General features: G+C 63.3%; 1 protein-coding gene across 1 annotated transcript in view; it reads right to left on the bottom strand.

Annotated features, from left to right (window-relative positions):
* IL16 (interleukin 16) overlaps positions 1 to 13,205 on the bottom strand; it is a 34,087-nt gene that overhangs the window by 3,896 nt on the left and 16,986 nt on the right. Inside the window, exons 5-13 of the mRNA XM_036278143.1 lie at positions 12,760 to 12,874; positions 9,919 to 9,992; positions 9,293 to 9,509; positions 8,486 to 8,603; positions 7,058 to 7,190; positions 5,439 to 5,526; positions 4,872 to 5,170; positions 1,688 to 1,880; positions 152 to 1,250 (exon numbers count right to left, since the gene is read on the bottom strand). Of these exons, the coding sequence (XP_036134036.1) occupies positions 152 to 1,250; positions 1,688 to 1,880; positions 4,872 to 5,170; positions 5,439 to 5,526; positions 7,058 to 7,190; positions 8,486 to 8,603; positions 9,293 to 9,509; positions 9,919 to 9,992; positions 12,760 to 12,874 (2,336 nt within the window). The remainder of the gene's footprint in view (positions 1 to 151; positions 1,251 to 1,687; positions 1,881 to 4,871; positions 5,171 to 5,438; positions 5,527 to 7,057; positions 7,191 to 8,485; positions 8,604 to 9,292; positions 9,510 to 9,918; positions 9,993 to 12,759; positions 12,875 to 13,205) is intronic.

Raw genomic sequence — 13,205 nt, 5'->3', positions numbered from 1 at the left:
GGAGAGGGAGCCCCAGGCTGCGGCAGGAGCCCCAGGCCACTTCCCCTGTGAACTGGGGGTGGGGCGTGCAGAGGGGAGGGGTCCACAGTGAGAGGGACCCTGTCCCCAGGGACAGCAGGAGGGAGCAGCCCAGGGAAAGGCCGACCCTTACTTGAGCGAGAACCCTGTGTCCGCACCGGCAGGCGGGTCTCGGCTGGGCCAGGGCGCGGCAGGCGCCCCGTCCTTGGGGCTGCAGGGGCTCTGGCCTCCGGACAGGGACGAGGGCAGGCACAGCAGGGACCTCATGACCGCGGAGGACACTTGGCTGCTGATGGCGTGCAGCCTGCCGGCCCTGTCGTCCCCGGGCTGCGCCTCGCACGACTGTGTCCTGGTCAGCGGGAAGCTGCGGGCCCGCTGGCTGGGCGTCTTGACCCCCGCGCCCGCCGAGTCCACGGTGTGCGTGGTCAGCAGCCTCAGCAAGGGGTCAGCGGTGAGGGCTCGCTCTCTGGGCAGCCGCCCCAGGGGAGGGGTGTCTGACACACCCGGGTCCTGAGTCTCCGCGGCTGGAGGGGAGCCAGGGCACGGCTGCTCCGTGGTGGGGGGAGCCCCTCTTGAGAGGCCAGGACCCCCTCCTCCTCCTTTCCCAGGAGGCCTCTCGGCCTCGGCGCTGGGGGCCGGGGGGCTCAGTCTCCGGGCCCCCCTGTCAGGTAACTGAGAGGAGCCGAACGTCTCGAAGCTGCTGATTCTCTGCCTGATGGAGCTGGAGGCCCGCGTGTGGGGCCCCTGGTGCTCCCGGGGGGCCGGCGTGGGCTTCGGGGGGGCGGCTGCGGGCGGTGGCCTGGGCTCTGGACCGCGGTGCCGCAGCCCCTTCAGGCTCTGGCGAAACCAGGCTGGCTTGGGGGCCACGGGAGGCCCCTTCTTCACGACGCCGCCGTCCGCCGGCTTGTACGCCCGGGGGGCACCGTTCACGCCGTCCAGCTCGGGGGGCGTCCCGGCGGAGGGGGTCTGCGTCCCGTCTTCGCTGAGGCCGATGGCGGGCTGCAGCGGCGCGTGGCCATGGCTGTCACTCATGATGGGGCTGAACAGGCTCTTGATGCAGTCGGAGATCCTCACCCAGGGGTCCTCGGCCGCGCCGTCCGGGCCGCCGTCCACCCGCGCCTGCCGCTTCAGCACCGGGTGTTTCGGGGGCGTTGCTGGGGAGCGGAAACGGGACGAGGGCTGGCGGTGCTGGTGGGGCGTGTCCTCCGAGCTCTGCTCACAAAGCTGGGGGGCTGGGGGGCAGTGGGGAACCCTGAGGTACGTGCCCTTGACCAGAATCCAACCCGCGACTCTGGTCTGCAGGCCAACGTGCTAACCGCCGAGCCAGACCGAAACCACGACCTTGCTCGTTGGGAGACGCTGGGCCTCTGACCCCGCCAGCAGGATGGGCCCCCTTGTCCCCCAGGCGGGGGGTGCGGGCACCATCCACACTGGTCTGCCTTCCAGACCTGACTGCCCCGCACCGTGGCCGCCAGGTGCCCGTGTCCTCCTCCTCGGGCTCCATTCTCCTGACCTACGCTGTCCTGCCTTTCTCCCCTCAGCACCAAGCATCCCCGTGCAGACAGAGGGTCCCCACCCTGGGCGGCACCCACGGTCCTGCTGCCTTCACGAGGGGTTCCGCCGCCACGGGATGCAGGACACGGACGCTCGGGTGGGTCGCGCGTCTTACCTTCTCCCTGCCCTTCCTTCGGGAAGAGCTGCGCCGTCCCGCCCGGGCTGCCCGGCTCCTCTGCGGGGGGCGCCGTCTGCAGGCCGGTGGCACCGGGGGCCCTCGCCGCCGCGACTTCCTGCGGTGGCAGCAGCTCTCCGGCTTCCTGTGGTGTCAACAGGAAGTGAGCCTGTGTGGACACGGCAGCCTCCAGCTGCGAGAACAGAAGGCAGGGGCTTGGGCTGGGGGCGGCGTGGGGCTCCGTGAGGAGGTGCCCAGCGCCCCACAGGGCCCTTCCTGCCGCCAGGGTCGCCCCGTCGTAGGTGTGGTCACTGGGAACAAGGGCTTTGGTTCTCTGGGGGTGTTTGGGTTTTGTTGTGTAGAAACTGAAGGTGTTTTGTTAACAGCAAGAGGTGCCGTGTTTTCGTACAAGAGAGCGCACAGCACGTGGGAACAAACGTCTCAGACGGGGCAGCTGGTCAGGGACGCCTGGACCAGCCAGGCCACTTGGACGTACACACAACCACACAGACGGTGCAGGGGTGTGAGCAGAGCGGTGGGGGCACACCGTCGGGAAGGGCGGACACGGCCGCGTGCACACACGTGCGTCTGACCGCGAGCGCACAGGTTTGGTCTTGGGGGAGGGGGAGGGGCAGTGTGGGTCCCCGATTCGGTTAGGCTCTGTGTTCTTTCCTGACCGCTAAATCCTCCCTGAGCCTATGGTTTCGCAAGAAATCCTGTGTGCGAAGTAACGAACTTGAAATGCAGAACAGGGCCCACGTCCAAGCCCCGCCCTGACGCACTGTGTCCGCGCTCAGTGTCCCTGCGACGGGCGTTCCCGCCTGGGGTTTGCTGAAGGTGTCGGCCTAGGGGGACAGGTCTCCGCACGTTTAACCTGTTGCTGTAGGGCTCAGGGGGGCAGTTTCACAGTCGTCGTCTGGGGTTCGGGCTGAGCATGGTGGGGCGTCTCATCCCGCTCTGGGTCCTAGCTGGCGTGTGGTCAGGGTCTGAAGTTATTTTCGTGGGTTTTGTTGTGGATCTAGCTTTTCACTTCGTTTGGGTTCATCCCGTGGCTGCGGTTCTGGCGGGACATCCTGTCTGGGCCAACAGGAAGCACCCGGCGTCCCGGGTGCGGCCGCCGCCGTGAGGGCCGCAGGTGCGCGACGTTTCTGGGGTTGTGACGTTTCTGGGGTTGTGACGAGTAGGTATCGGATTTGATCGCCGGAGTGGGAGCGGGCACGGGTGTCCGTGCTGGGCTCCCAGGACCACCCGCTTCGAATGGGCCGAGTGTCCCGGTGCCGTCGGGACACTCGGGCCGTCGGGACACGAGGGTGTGGCTCCTGAAAACGCAGGCGTGGAGAAATGCCCGTGACGGCTGGTCACGGCCCGTGGTTACCGACGTGAGACCTGGTGGGCTGGCGGAAGGACAGGTCACTGTGTTTACTATTGTTCTGGGGTGTGTGCTGTGTACACAGGTTGCTCGGTGTACGGGGCTGAAACCAGTAGGCAGGTGTCTGCTGTGCCTGAGTGGCGTGGGCTCAGACAGGTGTGGGGCGCTGGCCCTGAAGGTGGTCACGGCGGGGGAGCCCCAGGGGCAGGGCTTCTGGTTGGAGCCGGGTGGCGTCAAGGCTGCGTGGAGGGGCCTGTGGGAGAGCTCACGGGCCTCGGGGTGTTTGGCCAGCTCCTCGCCGGACGGGGGGTGTGACTCCTACTTCCGCTCGCCGGATGATGGTGGGAAGAACGGTCGGGGTGACCGAGAGTGTAGCTGGGCTGAGAAGCGAGCAGGTGTGTAAACACTTGAATACTAGGATCTGAGTGTGCGACAAACAGTGATCTGGCTAAGGCAGCAGTTAGGGCGCCGGCCCGCGGACCTAGGAGCCCGGGTTGATTCTGGTCGAGGGCATGTGCCTCCGCTGGGGTTCGGGCCCGTGCGGGAGGCCAACAGACCAGCCGATGGGTCTCTCTCCCTCCCATCCACCTGAAATGGGTGGAGGAATGTCCTGGAGTGAGGATTTAAAAATAAACGTGCACATACTTGTGATTCACTCACGTCCTCGTTCAATTTGCCGCCTGAGGGCAGAGAGGTCGTGGCGGGCTGGCCGCCTGGCGGTGTTCAGACTTCGACCGGCCGCGCTGTACCGTCCACAGGGGACTGTCCTTGGCCCGCGCGGGGAGTTCGTTGGGGTCAGGCTGCTGACCAGGCGGTGGCCAGTGCAGTTTCACAGTGTGGCCGCGGCTCCCGTTTGTAGGTTGTGGAGGTGCCGGCTTGGACGGTCAGGGTTCGTGTGAGCAAATCAATGATCGAGGAGACACATTTCTTCTATTTCTAGTTTCAGAAATGGAGGTTCTGGAGACCAACGGGTAGCTCCTGTCCTTTCAAGGTTTGAAAAGTCACCTTGTCATATATGGCGTGAGTCAGTGAATAAGAATTTGTAGTCTGGACACCAGACGGACCAGCGAACGCTTTCCCTGGGCAGTGCCGACGCGGCAGGGCCCCGGAGGGCGGGGGGCGTCCGGGATGGGGGCGGCGCTTGCACTACTGGGTTTCGGCTGCGCCTCGGCCCTGTCGTTGGCGAGAAGCCCGGGTTGTTGTGAGGCCGGTTCGGTGTGGGGGAGCGGAGGGAGCTCCTTCCCAAACTAGGTTGTGGCGATTCCCGGTGGTGACCACGGGCAGGTTGAGAGCGAGTTCGTAGGCAGGACCGCGTGTCGGTTGGAGCCCCCTCATTTGGTCGGGGTGCTTGGGGTCGGTTATCCCGTAGAAATGTAACGGGTACGAGGGAGTTGTTCAGGGGGGAAGGGTGCATGCCATGGGGTCTGAATACTGCGACGAGGAGGCGGATACTTTCTGTTGACCACACAGGTTCCCACACGCTGAGCCCAAGCAATGTCTCGTGTGTCCTTGTCATCATTTGGGGTTAATTATTTTGCAGGATTACTCTGGAAATCAGTGGTTAGAGGTCAGCAGGGCAGGCTGACATCGGCCAGCAGGTGGGCAAACTCCAGGAGCCAGAGGCTGCCAGGAGGGGCGTCTCTCTGTAGAGATTGGGGGAGAAGGCAGACGCGCTGGGGTCCCAGGACAGGTGTTTGTGTTGCTGCCGGGCTGAGTCTCCAGGCACCGAGCACACCGGCCGACCTGGGTGTCCCTCAGCAGCAGGCCCTGAGGAAGGGGAGCCGCCTGACTCCCCGCGACACACACCCCACTCACCAGGTCGGGGCCGCTGTCCACGCTCCCCTGCGGGTCGCTGTCGCTCTTGAAGTACTTCCTGGGGGGGGGCTTGGGCTTGGACGACGTAGGCTTCCTCACGAAGATCTCAAAAGACTTCTTCAGTCTCAGGGGCGGGTGCTCCTGGCTGTCCTGGGGGGGCTGCTCGGGGCCGCCGTCGCTGCTGGAGCGCATCATGGTCCTCGGAGGTCTGCGCTGCGGGGCCGCCGCCCGCTGCTGCTGCTCCTGCTCCTGCTCCGCGGTCGGCCGCCCGTGCCAGCTGCCCTCCAGCCTCTTGACACCTGCAGGGGAGCCCCGAGGTGCTGAGCTCCGGGGGCCCTCATTCCCCTTTCCGCCCAGGTGGTGGGTACGGGTACCCTCCCAGCCTGGCCCCCGGGGGGGACCGGGTGTCCTAGCTGTCAGAGCCCCCAGAAGCCGTGAGCGCTCAGCAGACAGCTGTAATGTGAGCCCGTCAACTGCTGGTTCGCAGACGTGTCCACGGTGACCGTCCCCGTGTACCCTGGGGTGCAGGGGGGGCTCGTTTACGAAGCCAGCTCACCGGTCCCTTACCTTCCAGACTCCACGGCTGCCGCTCCTTCCCAAACCTCAGCGTCTCCGCAGCCTGGGCCACAGCGTCTTTGAGCTGCTGCTCGGACACCTGGAAAACAGCGGTCACCTCCAGTAGCCCTCAGGTGCGCTGTCCCCGTCCCCGGCAGGGCGCGGAGACCCTTTCTGCTGCTGTGCACCTGCGCGGGAAGCAGGGTCTTCCTCTGTGCCACCCTCCCTGCTCCACAACCAGGCACCGGCGTGTGCTAGTTCAGGCTTCTGAGCCTCAGTCCCTCACCTGAGCGGGAAGGGGATGTCACAGCGACTTCATTATGGGGGGTGCGCACTAAATACTCCACGCATTGGGAGGGTTCCCCAAAGTGATCTCCTCTGTGCCAGGCTTTAGCTCCCAAGTCCAGCCCGGATCACACACTCATCCACTGGACGACCCACACTGAGATCCCCCTGTTCCGTTGCTCAGTCGTCTTACAACCCAAGAACACTCCTCTCCCCACACATGTCCCACCCGTAGACACGGACAGGCCTCCCTGAACCCCACCTTCAGTACTGTCCCCCAGGAACGCTGCCCAGAGCCCTCAAGCAGGGGTCCTTCCGTAAGGACGATCCGGGGGACTGACCAAACTTCCAGGACTCTGCAGCCAGACCCCCGCATTCGAATAAACACGTTTGCTCCCCGTCTGTGTGTGGAGATGCCGCCCTGAGCCCCGGTCTCCTGTGTGGCTGACGGATCAACTCTGTTTCTGTATAAAACCTGCTGCCTTACTTCGCTGGGGAAGTTCACCCAACATTCAGAGAAGAACCAACAACTGTCCTCCTCAAACAACTCCAGAAACTTCAAGAGGCAGGCAGGCGCCCAAGCTCGTTTCATGAGGCCGGCATCCTACTTCCAAAACGAGGTAAAGACACGACAAAGGAAGAAAGCTGTAGGCCACCATCCCTGATGAGCGCAGATGCCAACATCCTCAACAAAGTATCAGCAAACTAGGTCCAGCAGTTCATTAAAAGGATCACACACCCCATACACAAAATGAAGGGCAAAAGCCACGTGATCACAGCAACAGCTGGGGAAAAGGCATTTGACAAAATCCGGCACCTCTTTCTAAAGACTCTCAGCAAAGTGGGAATACGGGGACCATCCCTCACTACAGCCAACGTCATACTCAGTGGGACACACACTACCCAAGTAGCTATGGCTTCAACGCCATTCCTAGCAAGGTACCAACGACATTCTTCGTGGAACTAGAATATGCCCAAGACCCCGACTAGCCACAGCCTGGCTCCTCTGTGCAGGACGGGCCCCCCGACCCCATCACTGTGCACGGAAGGGCCCGCTCACTGCCTGGGGAACACTGGCTTCTGTTTCCATGGCGATCACCGCGCCGTGTCAGGCTCTCTGGGGAGACTATGAGTCAGGTCACGGCCTGTGTGTACTCGGAACTGACCTCCACGTGCTCGGTGCCACTCTGGGCTGGAGGGGCCATTTGTCCCCCGCTGCAGACCTTTGTTACGACATAGCCTTGGGACACACGCTAAGAAATGAGGCTGAAACAGCCCTTTCTTGCTCCTGTTTCAGCACTAGCAGAGTGAGCCTCGGACAGACAGGCTGCCCCAGCAGGTCCTACCTGTGGGTCTGGGTGTCGGCTGACGATGATGGGGACGGGGCCCGGGTCGCAGTGGCTCAGGACTGCGTAGACGTCGTTGAGCGACATGCAGTGCACGGGGGCGTCGTTGATCTCCACAATCTCGTCGCCACACCTGCGGAAGCACAGACAGGAGGCCGTGGGCAAGTGCGTCCAGGTGGTGCCGGACGTCGGGGGGAGGGGCACTCCTGCCGGGCTGTTTGCTGAGACCTGAAAACCATGTTATTAAAAGATGTCACGTGGCAACGTGGCGGAAACTTGTCTGTGGGCCTCGTGTTCCCGGGCGGACGAGGGTTAGAAGGGGTGGGGAGCAGCTGAGGTTCCTGCAGAACACCCTAAGGAGAGAAGGCGATGGATGGCTTCGTTCTTATCATAAAGCGAGAACCGAGTTACTGGCACCTGAACGGGGAAAAAACGAGGCACAAAAGGTATGCTAGCATCAATGCGTGGGGGTTTGTACTCCAGCCTCCTGTTTCGCAGAGGGGACACGATCTCCTCAATACCTTGCCATAGCAACCCCACTTCTGGGAATAGATCTTAAGCAGCCTGAAACACCCATCAGAAAGAATAACGCACTCCTGTGTGCAAGAGCGAAGATTTGGAAACAGCTCAGGTGTGCATCAGTAGACAAGCGGATAAAACACACTGTGGTACATGTACACCGTGGAATATTATGCAGCCATAAAAAAGAATAAAATCTTACCTTTGTGACAGCATGGGTGGACCTGGGGAGTATTATGCTAAGTGAAATAAGCCAGTCAGAGAAAGACAAGTACCAAATCTAATGAATAGAAACAGACTCATGGATGCAGAGAACAGACTGGTAGCTGAAAGGTGGGGTGTAAAAGGTGAAGGGACTGAGCACAGAAACTCCTGGACAACAGTATGGCGAATAGCAGAGGGGGAGGAGTGAGGGAGAAGTGATGATGGAAGGAGACTTGATTTGGGGTGAAGACACAATGCAATATACAAATGACGTTACAGAATTGTACACTTGAAACCTATATCATCTTATTAACCAATGTCACCCCAATAAATCGAATAAAAATTTTTATGAAAGGTATGCCTGAAAATATTTTTCCTTCCGGCAAGAAATTCAGGGAACACAACCGGTTTGCTCAGTAAGCTTCCTTCTGTAAACCAGTATGCAGGTGAACCTCAGGAACACGCCGACCTCTGTCCCTGTCCGCGCTGCGCTCCAGGTCTGAGCCGGGGTGGTTCCTCACCCCCACCCCCGGCCCCTCACTGCAGGTCTGGGAGGGGCCCGGGGCGCTGCGTTCCTAACGGACTGCCCGTGGTCCCCACGCTGCTGGGTCATTCCGAGTATCTGGCCTCCAGAAGAATCCGACAGCCCGAGGACCCCCTCCTGTCGTCGGGCGGGTCTTCCCCAAAGCAGAAAGAGGGACGTACCGGAGTCTCCCGTCCAGATGCGCCACCGAGCCTGGGGACAGCGTGTGCACGAAGATGCCGGAGACGCACTGGGAGTGGGGGACGCTGCACAGCCCGATGCCCAGACCCACGCCGGCCTCTGGGGGAGAACGGGGGCTGACGGGCTTGCCCAAGGCTGGCTGGCCTCCGGGTGCCCACGGTCACGGTCAGACGCCGTCCCCCGCTCACGATGGCCCTGATCCCGTGTTTTCGGGACATCCCCTGTGGGTGGGTGCTGCCCGGGGGTCAGCGGCAGGGACCTGGGTGGTGAGGTCGCCCCGTGCAAGTGGAGAAGGACGGGAGGAGGCGGCGGCAGAGACAGGGTCACACCGAGGATTAGCGGGGAACAGGGTAGAGAGGACAGGGCGTCACTTCAGGCCTCAGGGGGGGCAACACCGCCAGGGACGTGGCCCAAAGCGGGGAAGCCGCCTGCCTTGTTGCTGGCCCGCAGCTGGTCAGAGGGACCGTGGTGGGGGCACCTCAGTGGGGCCCTGTGAACGAGGGGTAGGGACGTGGGGGTGGAGAAGGGGGACCAGGTAAGAGCCACACAGTGGGGGCTTAGACTTTCAAGCATGTTAAGTTCAAGTAGAGAGGGGGGTGGCTTTCCGTGCGGTCCCTCTGCGCTTGCTTTTCTGTGTCGGCCCTGGAGCCCGGACACGGACCCGTGTGGGCGTGTCCCCCGGGATCCCTCGGGACCCAGAGCTCTGGCCCTTCTGCTAAGTGGTGGCCCTGAGCTCTGCTCTGGACCAGGTACCAGTGGGGAACGTCTGGGGGACGGGGACACCCTACCTTTCTGCAGAGACACCTCCACCATGACTCTGTAGTTGGGCTTGGTGCCTGCAGGAGGCTCGGGGTTCTCCAGGAGGAAGGAGCGGCTGCCCTTGGCGACGACGCAGGTGCTGGAGCTCAGCGAGCGGCCCAGCGGGGGCGACAGCGGGGAGCTCAGGGGGTGGGGGGCCGTCAGGCGGGTCCTGACGGTGAGCGTGAGCAGCCCCCTCTTGGCTTGCTGTAAGAAAGGGGGTCTGCGTCCAGGGCTGACTCTGGGCGGGGCGCAGAACCGGGCCTCGGGATGTGGGGGCCTACGTGTGACATGCCTGCGTTCACGCGTCAGGCAGGCGTGTGGTGCGTGCAAGGGTGACAGTCTTGAACCAGAGGGAGACTCAAAAATACCTTCCCGTCACGGCCTGAAAAACCTGCAAGAGGGCTGTAACCTCGGTACACACACAGGATGTTCTTAAACATCCACGGCCTCACGGTGGCAGTGCCCCGATCGTCCTGATCCACCTTTTCTGGGCCGTCTTCCTCCAGCACTGCCCACCCGCGTCCCCGGGACCCCGTGAGGGCCCCACCACTTGAACGTGGAGGTGATGCTGGGGCTCCGATTGCCGGAGGCCCAGCCCGACAGCGGACGGTACCTTGAACCTCTGCAGGGCGCCCTGGTGAGTCAGCCCGGCCATGGACTCGCCGTTGAGCTCCAGGACCTCATCGCCTGTGGGACGGGACGCCGTGTGAGCGCGCGGCCCGTCGGGGCGAGCATCCTGACCTTGGGCTCGAGTCCCGCCAGAGGCACGGTGCTCGGGGAAATGGGTCGGACAGAAGGAGACAGACACCGTGTGGTCTCACACGTGGGCGCTAAAGAGACGGCATTGCGGGCAAGCAAAACGGAAACAAACTAACAGAGGACAGACTGCCAGATGGGAGGGGCCGGACCGCGGTGGACACGGGAGGGACTGAGCGCGAAATGCCGGCCTAGGAACAGGCGCAGGTGTGACAGCGGCGTCCGGTGGGCACCAGACTCACAGGGGGTCAGTTGGGGACCGTACAAACGCACAGCCACTGTGCTGCGCGTCACTGCGTTTCCGAGGACATGGAGAAGGCCCGTGACCTGCCTGCCGGCTGCCTCTCCCGCACCCGTCTCCCTGTGACACGTCCTCTTCCCGTCCGAGGCCAGGAGTCCCCGCGGCCTGCTGGACGCTGCCCCTGTCCTCCCAGCAGGCCCAGCCCCTGAACTGGTGACTGCCCGCCCCCTCCGCCCTAGGCTGTGCTTCCTGAGTCACCTGACCTCACCCCTCCCTCCCGCACAGGGAAACCCCCTTCCTGCCTGGAGCAGAGGCTCGGGGCTGCGGGTTCTGTGGGCCCCTGTGCCCCAAGCACCACAGACGAGGCGAATGAAGGACCACGTCCCCATAAAGCCCTCCCACGGAGACAAAAATCTGAATTTCATTTGATTGACACACGTCGCCCAAGAATCAAACATGCGTTGACCTTGTCTGACCATCTGGAAGGGTAGAAAGCCCTCCACGCTGAGCTGGATGACAACAGGCAGAATGGGCCCTGGAAGGTGGGCTGGGCCCGGCCCGGGATGGCGGAGGGCAGAGCCGTCTCCTGCGCCCCCTGCGTACGGTGGGGCCCTCAGGGCTGCCTGCCTGCCTGCCCCGGGGCGTCCTGGGGCCCAGCCTGTTGCCCAACAGCCCAAACATGGCTTTGGGGTGCAGCTGGGCTGGGTGGACACCGCTGCCCCTCAGCCCCACCCAGGGCAGGGCACTCAGGAGGCCCCTCGCTGAGGATGAGGTGGCGGCTGGGGGGAGAGGGGGCGGCGGGAGGACGGCAGCTGGCGGACCTCCCCTCCCCCGAGGGGTCTCGGCTAAAATCCCATGTCCCACAGCCTGGAGCAGGGATGTTTCGCTTATTGTTCTTTATCCTCACCCGAGGACATTTTTCCATTTTTTGTACAGATAGAGTGGGAGGGAGGGAGAGAGAGGAAGGGAGAGAGAGAGAGAAACATCGAGTGGCTGCCACCCGCACGACCAACCAGGGCCGGGGACAAACTGCAACCGAGGTACGTGCCCTTAGCGGGAACCGAACCCGGGTCTCTCTGGACCGCAGGCCGACGCTCTAACCGCTGAGCCAAACAGGCCAGGGCTGACTTTTTAATTGTTGAAAGTATTGCAGCTGTCCCTCCTCTCTCCCCATGGAGGGACACCTCCCCCTCCCCCTCGCCGCTCCCCCTCCCCCGCCCTGTTTGTATCCACCGTCCCTGGGCTGTGCACATACACGCACACAGCTCTTTGGTTTACTCCTCGCGGCCCCCCCCACCCTCTGAGGCTTGCCAGTCTGGTCCCTTCCATGTTACTGATTTTTTAGAGAGAGAAGAAGACGGAGAGAGATATATCGATGTGAGAAAGAAACTTCGACTGGTTGCCTCCCGCACCCCCCAACTGGGGACCAAGCCCACAGCCTAGGTCCGTGCCCCGACGGAGACTCGAACCTGCAACCTTCGGTACTCGGGATGACGCGCCAACAAACTGAGCCACCGGCCAGGCTCACGGGGAGTTTCCCGAGCTCACTGGACACAGGGCCTGGTTCCCCCGAGGCAGGGGAGCAACCAGGGAGGCGCCTCGGCAGGTGCAGGGAGACAGACAGCCGGACAGACTGGCAGACGTTTACCAGACACACGAGGTCACCCCCCCGGGAGAGAACATCCAGACCCAGAAAAGCAGCAAAGCCAGGTGGGCGAAGCCAGGACGAGCTGCCGTGACCAGTGACCGCTGCCCTGACACTGACCAGCCAGGAAACCGCGCCCTGAAAAGGCGCCTCTGGGAAGCTCCACATTGTGCTGAAATCCTCCCGAGACCTCCCCTAAAACTCCCGCCTGCAAGAGAAATAAAGTGCTGGGTCGGAGGACCCGGTGTGCGCCCTCCGGGGAGCAGCCCCTGCCATCCCCGTCCCCTCTTCCCCACAGGCAGGCACCTCCTAACCTGAGGGCCCCAGGACACCTGCAACCAGGGGAGCGCTGGGCAGCGGCAGCTCGTTCCAGGCTACCCCCGAACCTGTCCCCAAGCCCTGCTGACTCCCCGGAGGGCTGGCAGCCCAGCCTCGCCTCCTGTCGCTCTGCTAAGCCCTTCCTTGTTGACGGGCCCGGCTCCGACCAACGTCCCCTCACAGTCACCTGGACTCCAGCCCCAAGTCCAGAACCCACACAGACCGCTCAGGGCCGGGTCCCTGCCCCGTGACCTTCTGGGGGGTGACAGGGACAGCAGGGGCGTGAAGGAAGGGCATCGGGGTGCAGGAGCCCAGAGGGGACTTGACAAGAAGGGGCAGGGGACATGGGAGCTGCTCCGCCTTCTGACGGGCTGGCGGCGGACCGAGTGCAGACGCACGGCCACCAGACGCTGCACTCGGCAGGTCCTCGGGGGTCAGGCCAGGCCACCCTCCCGGCGCCTTCTGCCGCCGGCGAGTCGGGGCTGGACACGTACCTTCCTGTAGCCGGCCGTCGGCGGCCGCGGCGCCCCCCGCGAAGATGGTTTTGACGTAGATCCCGATGGGGCCGTAGATGCTGTCCTGCCCCCCGACGATGCTGAAGCCCAGGCCCTGGGGACACGAGGAGCCGTCAGAGTCCCCGGTGTCCGTTCCTGGGGCCACGTTTCTGAGGGCCGGCCCGGCCCTGAACGAAGACCGGGGAGCGGCGGGGGCTGTCGACTCTCGGGTCCCCAGACTCAGTGGGAAGAGCTGTGGCTGAGCCCAGACAGGGCCCTTGGGTCTGATGTCCCCACACAGGCCCCTGGACGGAGGCCCTTCTGCTGGCAGTTAGGACAGATCATGGCCTGTCTGACCTCACGTCACCATCTCGCAAAACGAGACTGACGTCACCCCCCACAGGCTGTCTCAATAGGACACAAGACGCCACAACCTCCACCGTGTC

This window comes from Molossus molossus, unplaced genomic scaffold (assembly GCF_014108415.1).
Source record: "Molossus molossus isolate mMolMol1 unplaced genomic scaffold, mMolMol1.p scaffold_m16_p_24, whole genome shotgun sequence".
NCBI classification, from domain to species: Eukaryota; Metazoa; Chordata; class Mammalia; order Chiroptera; family Molossidae; genus Molossus; species Molossus molossus.
The sequence above is the reverse complement of the archived record's forward strand: the minus strand, read 5'-3'. Positions and strand labels throughout refer to the sequence as shown.